General features: G+C 37.9%; 1 protein-coding gene across 8 annotated transcripts in view; it reads left to right on the forward strand.

Moving 5' to 3' along the window:
* The window catches only part of kcnip4a (potassium voltage-gated channel interacting protein 4a), a 218301-nt gene extending 205090 nt beyond the window's left edge, over positions 1 to 13211 (forward strand). For all 8 annotated transcript variants that reach the window (XM_082161739.1, XM_082161743.1, XM_082161740.1 and 5 more), the window contains 6 exons: positions 6342 to 6411; positions 7844 to 7914; positions 8982 to 9089; positions 11971 to 12075; positions 12548 to 12610; positions 12790 to 13211. In XM_082161739.1, the coding sequence (XP_082017865.1) occupies positions 6342 to 6411; positions 7844 to 7914; positions 8982 to 9089; positions 11971 to 12075; positions 12548 to 12610; positions 12790 to 12837 (465 nt within the window). In that variant the 3' untranslated portion in view covers positions 12838 to 13211. The remainder of the gene's footprint in view (positions 1 to 6341; positions 6412 to 7843; positions 7915 to 8981; positions 9090 to 11970; positions 12076 to 12547; positions 12611 to 12789) is intronic.
* Positions 13212 to 17004: the final 3793 nt, after the last annotated feature.

Here is a 17004-nt window from a genome sequence, read left to right on the forward strand (position 1 = left end):
CCTGTTGGGCGGCTTTCGTGCGCCACAGCCCGAGGTAACTGATGGTGCAGAGGACACATTTCTTACTATTCTTGTTGTTATTTATTTAAAAAAACAAATCTGGATGCAGAATGTTGTGTAAAACATGCATAGTGTGACAATGTACTGTAAGCATTAAGTTTAATTTAGTCAGTCTAACCCTGTCACAAATAAAAGAAAAGAAAATGAAATTCAATTCAATTTTAACAGATCTTCAACATTTTAAAGGAATTTTGTAAATATTTACTCACTTTTATGTTTTCCATAGCAATGCAAAAGGAGATATCAAAATGTTAATCTGCTCTTTTCCATTAAAGAAAATGTGCAATATTCATTGCGATCACTATAGCTGTCACGTTCAATTGTTTAAATAAAATAAAATAAAATATAATTCCTACATTAGATTTACATGCATCAAAGGTCAAAAATCACGTATTTCTCATAATATTGCACATCACCTCATCACTCAAAGAGTCTGAAAACGGTTTGTTTAAAGATTCAGCCTCTCCAAACCCCTCCTTTCTGTGAGCCTACTCTGCTCTGATTGGTCAGCTGGCCCAGTCTGTTGTGATTGATCTACTCTGCTCTGATTGGTCAACTGGCCCAGTCTGTTGTGATTGATCTACTCTGCTCTGATTGGTCAGCTGGCCCAGTCTGTTGTGATTGATCTACTCTGCTCTGATTGGTCAACTGGCCCAGTCTGTTGTGATTGATCTACTCTGCTCTGATTGGTCAGCTGGCCCAGTCTGTTGTGATTGACCTACTCTGCCCTGATTGGTCAGCTGGCCCAGTCTGTTGTGATTGATCTACTCTGCTCTGATTGGTCAGCTGGCCCAGTCTGTTGTGATTGACCTACTCTGCCCTGATTGGTCAGCTGGCCCCGTCTGTTGTGATTGATCTACTCTGCTCTGATTTGTCAGCTGGCCCAGTCTGTTGTGATTGACCTACTCTGCCCTGATTGGTCAGCTGGCCCCGTCTGTTGTGATTGATCTACTCTGCTCTGATTGGGCAGCTGGCCCAGTCTGTTGTGATTGATCTACTCTGCTCTGATTGGTCAACCGGCCCAGTCTGTTGTGATTGGTCTACCGCTTACAGCGCATGTCAGAAACAAAACGCCTATTTAGGGGTGTTCGATTCCAGTTTTTCGGAGTTGACTCCGACTCTTGACTCCCACTGTAGGAGTCGATGGAATGTCAACAACACAAACCAAACTCTTCCTATCTCAGCCAACTACAATTGGTTACATTGTCATGTGTGTAACAGGAAATGAGACTGGAATTTCAGAAACGATTCTTTCTTTTAGGAGACAATGGCTGCTTCACTACTTTAGTAGGCGAAATTCAGTATGTGACAAAAGAAGTATGTTCAGAATTTACAGTACTCATAAAAGAGTAGGCAAAAAGTATCCAGATGACCTATTACGTCCAGCGTGAATCTGAAGTCTGCATTTGATGGACACTTTACTATCCCATAAATAGTCAATAAAAAGACCATTACACCCTGACATGTTTAAAAGACATTGTAGTGTATTGAGTAGAATGCACTTAGAGTAAACTCAGGAATAAGCGCTGCCTGGCCACTCTAGATTAACTCGGAGTTAGATTTTGGTTGGCCAGTTAATTGTCTAAAAAAGAAGAAACATGTGTTCACAAAGTTGGTCATTCTGATATTATTGCACAGTAAAAAGAAAAGAAGAATTGCCCATCGTTGTATTGACTCTGATTTGTGTTGTTTAAACAATAGACAAACACAACAGACATGTTTATGGCCTTGTAATAGTTGTCAATAAACTGACAATAAATTTTGTGTAATAGTGTTATACTGGTATTTAGTCCATCCATCTCCTTAAAAATTTTGTAACAAAAAGATAAAGCTTGTCATCTATAGCCTATGTATGTCCTAAATGTAAGTCCCAAGGGAAAATGAGGATGAACTGAATGTGTTAAGAGGCATCAACTGAGTCCGATTTGTTCCAGAAAACTTGATAAATACAGTTTTTTTAGGTCCTAAACTCTCATTTTAAGAGCACACAGCAGAGATTACGTTGGCTTCATCACTGTACTCGGATGAAATGCACAAAGGGACAGTGGAAGTTCATCACGAGGTCAAGCTTTCACAAAGTCTTCATACTGTATATTAAAGATATACAATGTTTCTGTACAGTAAATCTATTTAAGCATGACTGAATCCCTTTAACCGGGCCAGCAGATTCAAACTGTTTTCTGAAAGTGTAACAGACAGTTTTACAATGTCTTTTATTGAAGAATGATCAAAGAACAAATCCCTCCTGTACTGTGCTTTGTATCAAAAACTGCAAGATTTTCCCAGCTCAGCACACACCACCTCTCAGTCCTCCTCCTCTAGTTGCTCAATACACCGCAAAGGGAATACTGTAATGAGGTTTCATATCTGGCTCTGAATGCCCGAGGCTGGTTTCTGATTATTTGATTTTCATGTTATTTTATTGCTAAGAGTTTTGCCATGTTCTGTTACATGTGCACACTTTATAAACTTCAATTAGTTTGCCCTGCAGACGGACTCTTATTCAGCTCCAAAAATTACAATGTCTCCCATTGTGAAGTCCTTAAAGGGATAGTTCACCCTAAAATGAAAATTAAGTCATCATTTACTCACCCTGGTGTTGTGCTAATGCTGTATGCCCTTCTTTCTTATGAGCATTTTTTTTAAATGTACCGCTCGCACTCGTCCATATAATGGCAGTGAATAGCAACCAGCATAAAGATTTTTTTTAAAAGACTCAGATGTAACCGTAACTACTCAACACTCTCCAAGCAGGATTTGAACTGGCATCTCCGGCATGGAAGGTGGACGCGCTAACATGGATGCTAAAGAGAGTAGTCTCTAGCGTCAGTCGCTAGTGATGCCAGGGGAGTGAGGTTTACACCCACAGGTCTAGCTTGCTTCCGTTACACAAAATTATCACAGAATGATCCCATGCAACACATTCAATAGGGTTTGGTGAAAAACAAACTAAAATTGAATGTATTATTTAATGACATTTTTGACCTTCACTGCACAACATGCCACAGTCCACTCCGTCTTGCCTAGGGCAAGCACACAAGCTGTGAGAAATCGAGATGAACAAAAACACGACATGAAATACATGCCTAGAAACCCCCAAAAAGTATCTGTGTACTTTCACTGAGGCCCTGTTTACACCTGGTATTAAGATGCGTTTTGGTCGATCGAATCGCAGGTAGATGAGGGAGACACATCCTCGTTTACACCTGGTGTTTTAATCCGTTTCTTTTGTCCACTTTCAACCACTTTATTTCTTCGAGGGGAGGGTCAATTGGCGGGTAAATGTACGGGCTTTTTCAGATCTTTCGATCAAATGGACAAAAAATTTTGACAAATGTGAATGAGAACTTCTTGCGACGACAAACAACAGATATATTCACCTCAGAGAAGAAAGCACAGTTGCATTTTGAGTTTTTGTTCATCGTGATTTCTCAAAGCTTGTGTGCTTTTTCTGGGCGAGATGGAGTGAATTGTGGCACGTCGTGCAGCTGTGCAAAGAAGACCAACGGGCAAGGTCAAGAATTTCGTTAAATAATACATTAAATTTCAATTTGTTTTTCATCAAACCCTATTGTATTCCCCCAGAATACTCCGGCTATGGATTTCCCCCTCCTCTTCTCCTCAGACTCGCCAGTTTTCCGAACGATTGTAATTACATTGGTAGATTCAGCACATTTGGGCAGTGGTAGTTCCGACTTCAGTAATATTTTATGGTGTTACAATAGTGAAATTACAAACAAAATATACACGTTCTGAGACATGGAATTAATAACTGGGAATTTTATTAACATTAAATCGTCCCTCTTCCATTTTCACCTCAAAATTCTGGGTAGGCTGTGCCTCCCTTGCCTCCAAAATATTTTATTTCCCAAAGATAGTTTCTGTCATTTTAGATACGTAGTTCTTATCACAGTGATGTATGTTCAAGCAAGCGTTTATTTTTCAAATAACTTTGGTTTTAGTTAGTTATTTGATGCTATAAATAGGTGTAACGTCATGATTGACGGCTGTGCTTGCGTTTGAGTCTTTGGGGGCGGGCTTCACCCCATGATTGCTACTATGCTGACTCAGACTCCAAATTACGTCAACGGCCATTTCTGGGACATTTTGGCTTTACTTTTTGACAGTGAAAGGAAATGGAGATGCTTCGTCCATCTTATTTTACAGTCTATGGTAAACCTGGAAATATCAGGCAAGGAAATGAAAAGCACAATTTTCAAACTGTGCTTTTCATTTCCTTGAGAAAAACAGGGAAATTAATAACATCTTACAAGAAACGTACATTTGTACAAGATTTTTCTAGTCATGCTCAACTATTTCCGCTGATAAAATTGTTCTTTGTGAGTGCAATCTCTCTCTCTTTCTCTCTATTGCACTCACAAAGAACAATTTTATCAACGGAAATAGTTCAGAGTTGAGCATGACTAGAAAAATGTACATTCACTACGAAACTTTTCTGTATGTATATATTTATTTATTTTATATTTTTATATATATAAAAACTCAAATGAAGTGGATGATTTAGATCATTTAGTAACTTGTGATTATTGACAATAACTGAAATCTCTCTTTGTTGTAGATTAAGGACATCTGAGCAATTTTCCGCAATTACCTTGCTTGAAATAGTTATACTTTAAAAGCATATTTCATAATTGCTGCAATTCCCAAACCATTTGTGATAAAGCAACAGCAATCATCTTGAAAAATCTAATTCCTGGGGTCCAAATAACAGTTCCAGACATTTTAAAGTTGGATAGTGCCTTTGGATTGATCATTTGTTAAGATCCTTCATATGACATATGTACAGAATCGTGTGTTTATCACTGCAGGAGTGCAGTATTGAGAGAATGCTAAAATTATGCCATTTATGGAACTACAAAATATGTTTTTAAAGGACAAAATAAATAGGACACAAGTTCCAGGCATAAAAGCCCAGTTAAAACAGCTGATGGTGGTCAAAATAAGAATAAATGGACATAAACATCAGATTTGACTTTGTTTTCTACTGTGTGAGATGTTTTGTATTTATCATCATATAAATGCACAGCTTGTCAGCAAAAATGACACCTCTATTACTCACTTTAAATTGCAACAGGCAGGATGAATACATGACCTCAAATTGAATATTAAAGCTACTTTGCTGCTACACTTTCTTTGCTACTTTACTCATCTGTTTCTCCTTATAAAGTTAAATGTTATATAGATGTCAGAAACCTGTATTGTGCTTTCCATAAACTAGTTAAAAGAACATTAGAGTTCTCCGTTCTTTTGGTATAAACATGTGAATTAAAACAATACATCTAACTATTCAAAATAGAAAGCGGTGGCATCTTCCTCGAGACAAAGACATTATATTGTTTTCATGTCTGTCATCAAGGGAGATGTATTGTTAAAAAAGTGATTTCCCTTTGTTTTAGCTGGTTTATCATATCAGGGGAAGCACATGAGTAATGCTGTAACTGGCTAATAAAGGTTTGCTAAATACAGGTCTTATAAAGTTTAGTCTGTAATCGCTTTAACTGTCAGACTATCACTTGTTTATGACATTTGAATAACAACACTAATGTACATCTGTTATATCTACTGCAATCTCGAAAATAATAAAATATGTTTTTGGCTTCAGTAAACATCTTGGATAACAGCCATCGCAATTCCCTTAACAAGAATAATAAATAAACTGCATTGCTGATGTTCTGAGGCACCAGCCATCCTCTCATAATGCATGTTCAGTGCATTCTCAGGCTTGAAATGATCATTTCAGAAGAGCCACTCATAAACATGTTACTTAACTAAAACATGTGAGACCATTTCATCAGTCAAGTTTGACTGCTTAAACTATTGGTTGGTCATCTTGAAGAGGTAAATCTCATCTTCAGAGCATCGTTTTCAGTGCAAGTCATCAACTAAAATCAACTGCAAACTTCGATGTTGAATGCTAGACAAATCATATATGAGGTTTATCATTATCTAATAATAAGTGATATTACAGAGTGGGCAAATTTCAAGTCTGACAAGCATTTGCTATCTCTCTGAGCTCATTTATTCGAAATGGAGAGTCATAATATGATATGTTCAATGCAGCAAATGCACTTTCACTCTCATTTTCATTTATGATGCACATCACAATGGCGAGAATGGACAATGGATATTGTGTTTATTGCTTAGGAATGATGTCTTTTCATATTTGGATTTGTATGCGCATAATGGTTCCCTTGCTGAAATCACTCCAAAATATCATCTCAATAAGATTGTAATGGAAATGCCTGTATCTGTGTTTGCAGGAATGCCCCAGTGGTGTGGTCAATGAAGACACATTTAAGGAAATTTACTCTCAGTTCTTTCCACAGGGAGGTGAGTGTGTTTAAAGTCATATATTCTCTAGTTCTGTTTCCTTTACAGTTACACCACATACAGTATAGTGTGATTTTTAATATAACCTGATCTGACCTTTTATAACATTTTGTTGGTGTAACCTGGAGTACTCTCAAAAATATTTGGCGTAGGATTTACTTAAAAACAAGAATTTTCTTAAGGATTTCTGGTAAATTTCACAAATAATTAAAGTTACACGTTGAATTAAACTCTTAGAAATACTTGTGCATTTAACAGTTTTAATGCACACCTTCCAGCCAATCATAATCGAGTATTCAGACAGACCATGGGATAAAACCGTTTAATGCACATGTAGTTCCAGTATATTAATGCACTCGCGCACAGAGATCGAAGATTTAGCTGCGCGCACACAGAAACATTCAGGAGCACAGAAATTTCTCAACGCTGCCCCGCGACTATAAATATCTTCGCTACTGAAACGCTATATTATATTTCTTAGCAGAGAGGGGGTAACATCGCTGTTTTTGAACCTTACAGCTTCACTATTAGTAGAAAGATGCTGCACAGACGCAGGTAATTTACACACACATCTCTCTCTCACTCTCTCTATCGATAATTAATTCACATAAATGTTGTATTTCATTCATTCAAATAAATGTTATTTTACTGCACTACTTTATTGCTGTGTCTGATTCAAAGCGAGCAGAATGCTAGATCTAACAAGATGTAACTGACGAAAAAAAACGTTTACCCTTCCGGTCAAATATTGTGCTGCAGACATCAGTAACAGCTTTAACTTGTCAGTGCTGGCAAATGACCATGATAGCTACAAGTGGGATAATCCAAGGCTAACTGTGCATTAAACTATTTGAATGCACTGTGCTTCATGTCGGGCAGTTCTTTGCCTCCACGTTGTGCATTAAAATCATTTAATGCATACGCTAGCTGTGGATTATTCCTTAAATAATATAATATATTGTTTTGTCATTGATAGTGTAAAGGTGAATGATGTTCCCCATGTCTTCAACATAGAAACTGTATAACATAAAATAGAAATCAAACATGAACTTATAGGACTAAAAAGCCATAATTTCAGGAGTCCACCACACACACCACTGATCTGATTGGAAGTCTCTCAGAGGAAATGGTGATTCTCTTCTCTTTCGAGTCACATGATTTGTGCCACTGCACAGTCAAAGGAGTAGTTTTATAATTATAGGTTTGAGCTTCTCTACATAATTTGTCAGGGTTTGTGACAAATCTCTCTCACGTGACCCTACTCATTTCCTGCCCATTCACATACACACACTATTTGTATTATTTATAGTATAATGGATCATAGCTTGTGAAAGCTTATGCATCCCCTTGGTTGTTGAACATAATTAGCTGTGCAATGAGTTAATGACATTGCTGTGACTGAAGCTAAGGAGTTTTCTGTTTTATTTTTCAGATGCATCCACGTATGCTCATTTTCTGTTCGATGCATTCGACACCGACCACAATGGCTCTGTCAGTTTTGAGGTAAGTAATAATACTAATGGAGCATTCTGACTGAGTGCAATCTCTCTTGCATGCATGGTATTAATAGTAAACCTAATAATACATAATACAGCATTTATACTGAATTGCAGTTTCACATTTGGACACACACACTCTCTCACACACACACACACACACACACACACACACACACACATATATATAGATATAGATATAGATATAGATATGTTATGTTATGTGGTTCCGTTGTATATTCAGAATATTGGGAGAATAGTGATCTCTATTTTAAAATGTGGGGGAAAAAATCGATCTCAATTCTCAATCAAGAATCGTGCAGCTCTACCAGACAGAGCACCTAAATACTCTTTCCCCTATTGATTTTAACCTAAAGTCCTGAAAAAAAAAATGAAAAAAACTCAGTGGCATGTTATGCACCAACTACCCATAAACACAATTGGAGCTATTACAGAAATAAATTATTTGTACAAGTTGACCGCTGTTGCATCAATGTCTTGACTGACAACATATTGTGCTATTTGAATCTTACTGAGACATTAGGAAACATTTTAAACACCACTGAACCTTCAATTTGCACATAACAAGGATTTCATTCTTTGGCTATAAACAAACATCGCTGGTCCCCAGCGATACAGTAATTAAACTAAACGAGAATATCCTCATCTTGTTTTTTAATAACAACGCTTGGCTTGTCCTTTAGCCGTTTTGCTCCCACTAGGACTTATTTTGTCATATCTGGTAATTAAAAACATTGAATGCTCATGTGAAAAATTCAGCCAGAAAGAATTTCTCTCATCTTTTGGAGAAAAATGCTTATGTGGTTATTAAAGACATTTATTTCCATTCACATAAGAGAAATGTGAACTCAAACCATTCATTATGCCCTTTGTGTGCAGACTGAATTAGTGAGATAATACAACCATGAAAATACCATGAGGTATAACATCATCTTGTGAAATGAAACAGTTTGTTTAGCAGAATAATCATGAATCATGTTCTAGCTGTAAATTACACATTTATGTTGTTATGCAACTTATACTGATTTCTCAATGTCTTTCATTTTATCACAGGATTTTGTCATGGGTCTTTCCATTCTCTTACGAGGCACCGTTCAAGAGAAGCTTAACTGGGCATTTAACCTGTACGATATTAATAAAGATGGATATATAACTAAAGAGGTAACATGAAGAAAATCAGTTAAACTTTATAATAAGGGTGATTTCATTAACAATTTAATTTGATAGGTGACATGAACTAACAACGAACAGCATTTATTGTTCTAGTTTAGAATTTCTTTTAACATAAACAAATTTTAATATTTCAGGTTTTATAAATTAATATTAAAGCTACAGAAATTCCTCCAATATTTAGTGAAATACCGCAGTTCACGCCATTTCAACATGCCGAAATAAATTGAGGGGTAACCCACACCATACATTATTAAATCACTTGAAAACATCTTGGTTTACTGGTGTTAACCTCCATTCCCTGATGGAGGGAACGAGGTGTTGTGTCGATTGAGACACTAGGGGTCACACTTGGGAGCCCCAAACCTCTGATGTTTTCAGAAAAGGCCAATGGAATTGTTATGTGGAATTTGCATGTCTTGACACGCCCCTAGACATAAAGGTATATAAGGCAGCCAGCATGCATCATACACTTCAGGTTTGTTCTGAGGAGCCGAGATGGCGTCTCAACCCCTCAATGACAGTTCAAGTTGTGGCAGGGGGGACACAACATCTTGTTCCCTCCACCAGGGAACAGAGGTTACACCAGAAACCGAGACATATCCTTTCTGTCGCTCACTTCGACGTTCTCAAATGAGAGACACAAGGGGTGCTTATACTAATGGCCTCAAATGAAGTGTGTCACGAGACATGGTGGTGCAGATGCGGGCAAGCCTCCACGTGCCAACAGCAAGTGCAGCTACGCTAACTCGCAACCTACCAACTCCCAGGGTAAATGACATCACGTCTCCCTAAGAAGGGGACCTCCTCATATCTAAGAAGAGGTCACTCCAGCCGTAGGGCCTCTTCTGATTCAAAAGAAGTTTTATTTCAAGGCCGAAGCACATGTGGTTGTTAAAATTGAGAAGCGTTCTCTTTCTCATTGAGAAAGGAACTCTACAGAGACCAAATCCTAACTAAAAGGGGAGGTAAGTATGTGGCATACATCCTATGGACTCACCAGTGGGGAGTACTACATAGGGAAGAGTCCCTGTGGTGGGCTCCACTTGACGAGGGGGAAACTACCCACCACAGCGACCTGGTGTCGGAGCTAGCTCCGTCCAGGGGAAGACACTGGCTTCACCGACAGGTAAACTGAACAGTGAAAGAATATATTGTATGGGGTCACTGTTACGGAACCACTACATACCGAGCACTAGCCAGATTACAAGGGCTCATCTGAAAATGGGCATACCACGAGTAATGGGCCTGGTAGTGATGTCCTCCACCGAACTCATCTACCGTAACAGTGCCTAATGATGGAGAAGCGTGGCCCAGGGTTCACCATTCAAGAGAAACTCTAACTGGACCAGTTGCCCGAATTTTACCTGTTGTTACCTAAGACTCGAGAAGAAACTGGTTCCATACAGAGATTATAAATCTTGCGAAGGTGTTGGGTGTAGCCCAGCCTGCAGAGCACCGTTCACCAAGCTGACGTGGCTGTGATACTCCAAGTGGAGTGAGCTCTTACTCCCAATGGGCATGGTACACATTGGGTCTGATAAGCCCGGAGTATGGTGTCCATGATCCAATGGGCCAGTCTCTGTTTGGAGACAGACTTCCCCTTCTGCTGGCTTCCAAAGCAGACAAATAGCTGCTAATATTTCCTGAAGCTCTGCACGCAGTCCAGGTATATGTGAAAAGCGAGCACCGGACACAACAAAGACAAGCTCTCATCTTACTCATCAGGAGGGAGTGTAGGACCAGAGAAAGATCCAAGAGAGGATAAGGCAAGGTCTTGTAGGATTCAACCTCTGTGCACCTCACAGGAAGCTAACAAGGTTATGCTTCCCCAAAGACCTGCCACCCATTTTGTCGTGGTTACCCGCTATTGTGCTTGAACAGTTTCAAGCAGTTCAGCACTGACTGTTCACGGTCTTTTGAAAGACGTGCTGCCATGGCGAGTCCAACTCCACACCAAAAAAAAGAAATGCTCTGCACTGGGGAGAGCTTGCTCTTTTCCCAGTTGACCCGAAGTCCCAATCAGGCTAGGTGATCTAGGACCAGGTCCCTGTGTGCACACAACAACTCTCGCGAGTGGGCTAGGATTAGCAAGTCGTTTAGGGAAAAGTATGCAAATACACACTTCCCTTAGCGAGGCAAGGGCAGCCTCTGCGACCTCCGTGAAGAGGCGAGGAGAAAGGGACATCCTGAAAGGGACTATAAAGTGAATAGCACTTAACAGGCACAATACCGGTATAAACATGAATATCTTTGGGTTCAATATGCATCACACGATTAAACATGCGTCATCATTTTCAAATACCTCAGTTTTCACAGTCCACACCAGTGGAGGAGTCCACTTGAGCCCAATGCTCGCGGCGGCCCATGAAAGCACGGCTACCAACTGCGTCAGCCTCAGACTGTACTGTCACACCCGAAGGTGGAAGCACAGACGAGTCATCCATATGTCCAGGGGCGTGGCCAGAGATGCAAATTCCACACGCCAATTCCATTGGCCTTTTCTAAAAAATACGTCAGAGGTGTTTGTCTCTAACTCGAAACAACGTCAAAGTGAGTGACAGAAAGGGAACTATTATGACCTAGATTAATAAATGCTGTAATATTTTGCACACTGTAAAAATTATTGTACTAATACTCAGATTTAATTAAGTTTTTCTAGCAATTTCTTTGTAATTGTTTGTGAAATAGAAGCAATTTCTGAGTGGAAATGTTTCTACACCACGATTTTTCCAGTTTATTGTTGGTTCATGAAGATGCATAAACTAATTAAATCTTATTACAAAGTGTTGTCAGAAAATCACTCACATGACAAGCGATTATGTAAAAACACCAACAAACAACATGCCTGTCTATTGTTTGGTATTCACAGGAAATGTTAGATATCATAAAGTCTATCTATGACATGATGGGAAGATGCACATATCCCACACTTAAAGAGGAAACTCCACGACAGCATGTGGAGATATTTTTCCAGGTGAGATTGAATATTTTCAGTATATTCCATATCTAATTTATTCCATCTTGATTGTTTTTCAAATAGAAAATAGGCTCACACTTTATATTAGGTGTAATATATATATACTGTATATATATAGGCTATATACTTTATATCACACGAGGAGCAGTGTGATATGGCTGTATATCAGCACAGCTGTGATTCGGCCATGTACATATATATACTGTGTATTATATATTACATTTGTGTATGTACAGTTTAAGACACTTAATATAAAGTGGGACTGAATAGTACTTCACCGCAGTATTTACTGGTAAAGCAAGTACATTTCCAGAATGTTTTCCTATCTATGTCTTGTTATGCATCACAGTAATATTACAGATCTAGTTTCTGCTAATGTCATCATAGATTGTCTAGATGTAATTCTAAGCAACTATGAGCAAGCTCAAATGAGCACATTGACCTTGTGACCCTTTTTGTGTCTTGACAGAAAATGGACAAAAACAGGGATGGAGTGGTCACTATAGATGAATTTATAGACTGCTGTCAAAATGTAAGCCTATTTTTGGTATGAGTGTGATGTTCTGCATGAATGCCTTTCTTGAAAACATTTACAATAGGTTTTTCTTGAGTAAAGAGAAAAGCTTCTTATTCATTGAGCCTGCAGCAGAGTGTCATCCTGAGGACTGTCCATTATTAAAGTGTTTACCTGTGTCCATTTGCTCCCCACAGGATGAGAACATCATGAGATCAATGCAGCTTTTTGAGAACGTCATTTAACATCTGAATGGACTCTGTTGGCGGGCCAGCTCATATAACCACCTTTATACTCCACAAACTCCGAAGTCCTCGATGAGACACGTCTGATTACTAGCAGTGATTCACCCATAAACCAAAATTTACAGCATTTTTAATATCAAAGAAAAATTACTTTTTTTTATAATATAAAATTATACCTTCATTTAGTGTACAGCAATTTATGAAAAGCCTGTTTCCACCAAAAAAATTAAATAAAAAGGTAATTGTGACTTTTTATCTCACAAATCTGACTGAAAAGAACCATGAATCATAGCAATAGCATAATTTCAGTTTATTGCAAAATATGCATATATATATATATATATATATATATATATATATATATATATATATATATATATATATATATATATATAAAGAACAATTGATGTATTTTAAGAGGCTGTGCTTCATGGGAGTGGGCGGAGCTAAAGAGCTCTTCTGATTCTTTTGATCTCTGATTAGTGGAATTTTCTGTTCAGCATCATGGATAATGTAGTTTTCACCACAAATTCCACTGTTAAACAATATTATTTTAAAAAATAAGTTGAAATAATCCAGGCTGACACAAATAATATTGATTTACAACCTCGTAGCTCACAGTAGGTCTCTTTAAAAGTTATCATTAAAAATCAATTTCCCTATGGAGAATATGAATGGAGTTTTACTTACGGAACCCAACAGTTGTAAATAATAAAGTCAGAATTGTGAGATATAAACGTGCAATTGAAAAATTACCTTTTTTATTTATGATAAAAAATATAATTTTATTTATTTATTTATTTATTTTATCCATTCTATAGATTCATAAATCAGCTTTTTCTGAAAATTGAAAATGAATAGAAGCCATTTTACATCTAGAGGTACATTTCATACATTTGCCCTCCATTCATAAATTGCAAGAATTTACAAAGAATATTTGACAGACAATTACAATGATTACTCATTGATTGAACAACCATTTGGCCCTCATGGTTTAACACTCATCGTCACATTAATTCATTTAAGTTACTAATGTGTCACACATAAAGGTACATAGTACAAATTCATCACACAACACAGATTCATGGTGTTCTTAAGCACAACAATCAGTAATAATTCATACTTCTTGCCTTCTTTCTTTCCATAAGTACAAACATGTGAATCTGCAGCCTTTAAATTTCTACAGAATCATTCCAGAATGTTCTTATTACAACAGCGGGTCCAGCCAAAACAGGTGGAAAGATTAAAATAAAGATGTTTGTTTTCTAAAATATATTTAAAATAGATCTTTACAGTTTTTTTTTTTCTTGTTTTTTTTTTCAGAATCATTTGCCAACTAGAACAAGATGTTATATTATAGATTTGGAAGCGAATCAAAGCACACATGTTGTATTTGTCTTAGGAAACACTGTTACAAAGTAATGCTGCTTATATGTATCTTAGTTAAAGTCCTTGTGGAAAATGTCACATTATGTTTACATGTTTCTAACACTGTATCACTGTTCTCAAAGCATCTTGCTGTGTGGGTTTATTTATAAGCGCGTCAGGCTGCCTGTAGCCGTACAGTAGCCTGTGTTTTTACTCAGAGTTTTTATTCTGTTTGACCATCAGTATTTGTGTCTTCAAAAGAGCTCTGTTAATGTCAAAGAAATGTCTTGTGTCTTTCAGTGCATTGTATATTGTCTATTAGCATCTTCAGTTGATTTCAGGATGTTAAAACGTATTACCCCCCACTGAATTTTTATAGAATATGATTTAACTGTGGGCAAATCATAAAAACAAATCAATTATAAATGTAGTCAACAAGAGAGTTATAATGTTCTCCACCGCCGCCACCTAGTGGTAAGTGACTTCAGTTGCAGCATAACGTGGCTGACAACATACTTAGAGAAAAATTGGATAATTACACGATAACATACCGCCAAAATAAACTGTCAATATTTAGATTTTCCAATATCGTTCTAATATTCTAATGCTGTCTTTAGAAACACATGGGCCCAGTTGCAACAAGCTTCCATTAGGCTACAATCATAATCACAACTAGTATACTAATCTAAGCTGAATCCTTGGATGCAAATGTTTCCTTCAACATGCATTTTGGTTAGTCACGCGGAGCATTTACCACACAATAATTCTCAAAGTTTGACAAGTGATCACGCAGCTTTAATGGAAGTCTAAAGATAACCTGTATACCAGAGAATGACAGAGATAATAAGAAGAGTTTTATAACTTTGTATAAATAGAGGCCAGTCCAGACATCGGGTTGAAAAGTATGGAGCCCCTAAAGGGACATGGTAAAGGAAAAAAATATGAGATGGAAGGGGAAAAATTGTCAATGCTTTTTGTCCCTTTTGGGGCTTTGTAGAAAATAAATTATTAAACTGATTTGTATTTAAAATGTGTGTAGATATTTCATAAGTTACGGAGCCCCTAAAGTTGCATGGTGGTAAAAAAATAAATAAATAAAAGATTAAATTAAAATAAGTCAGTGCTTTTGCGTTCCCCCAAGAAAATCTTTTGAGCTCTTTGCGCTTTGCAGCTGAACAAACGTTTTTGCGAGGGAAAGCAAAGTTGATTTTTTTCAAACACAAAAGCATTGACAAATATTTTTTCCTCCATCTCATATTTTTTCCCCTTCACCATGTCCCTTTAGGGGCTCCGTACAAATGGGCATTTTTGATGCATCTCTTTTTTTTTTTTTTTTTTTTGATCCTACATTTTTCTTATTTATTCAGAATATGCAAATAATGTTTATTGTTTTGGGTTCTATATACTGTCTAATAAGAACACTTGATTGTCTGTAAATTTTTAGTTTTGCGATGCCTGCATGCCTGAATGACATTAGCTTTTTCAGGAGAAGAGTGCATGAGCTTTTCCCTACTCTAGAAATCAGTGCCTTTCTTTGTTAATGTTCATCCCAAACTGTATTTTCTGTCTGACTTCATTGTAATTGAGTTACAGCATTGAACATGATCCTTTTAAGTCCTTTTCTGAAAACAATGCTGTCATTGATTGCTGTATTTGAGGTTTCCCAATAACATTCTAATAATGCACAATTTCCTGCAAGCGACGTGAGAACCAGCTGCATGTGTAGAGCGTGAAGAAGGCTTTACAGCAGGAGTGGGCAACTCTGGCCATCGAGATCCACTTTCCTGCAGAGTTTAGCTCCATCCGTGATCAAACTGACCAGCCTGTAGCTTTCTAGGGCTGCGTCTGAAAGGCGGCTGACTTGTTGCCTCTCTGCCTTATCACTTTGTGGGCAGCATTTGCGCATGAAGGTATACCTTACGAAACTGATTTGATTTCAGACAGACTTCTGAGGCAGCATAAAGGTTTAATGATTTACAACAAAACAGAGTTTTGGTGATAACTAAGCAAATATTTACCCAGACAGCAACATAGTGTCGGTCCAGATCCCACGTGGAAATCACATGTACCAGATGTGGCCCGGATCTGGGCCGACACTATGTTACTGTCTGGGTAATTACTGCAATACTAATCTTTAAATCACTGGTCAGAAACATACATTTACACACAGACTGACCAATCACAACTTTCAGATGCCATCTTTATTTTTTAGCTCAACTGTCACTGGATGGAAACTGGATTCCACTGGATTGTGGAATATCAAAGGCAAGAAGTTGTGTTGCATGCTGTTAGGAAAGGCCTTCTTGATCTACCTGATGTTGTGTAGTGCAAACCTGCATGACCGAGCTGTCTTTGCAATGTGGTCTTCAAAGATTACTCCAAGTTTTCTAGCCGACTTGATTTGGTAATTGATGATGAACCTAGCTGGATGGTGAAATTGTACTGTAGAGTCGGATTGGCAGGGAAGACCAGAACCTCAGTCTTTGCCTGGTTGAGCTGCAGGTGACGTTCCTTCATCTATGGCAAGATGTCCTCCAGACAGCTTAAGATTCATGCAGCTACAGTGGGATCATCTGGCTGAAATGAAAGGTAGAGCTGTGTGTCATCAGCATAGCAATGGTAGGAGAGATCATGTGCCTGTATGATGGGTCCCAGTGATGTAGTGTGTATGGAGAAGAAGAGGGGTCCAAGAAATGAACCCTGAGGAACCCCGGTGATCAGTTGATGTGCTCTCCTTTCCAGGCATCCCTGAAACACCTACATGTGAGATAGGATTCAAACCAGCGAAGTGGAGTTCCT

Source organism: Leuciscus leuciscus (genome assembly GCF_965113295.1).
Source record: "Leuciscus leuciscus genome assembly, chromosome: 2".
In the NCBI taxonomy this organism is placed as follows: Eukaryota; Metazoa; Chordata; class Actinopteri; order Cypriniformes; family Leuciscidae; genus Leuciscus; species Leuciscus leuciscus.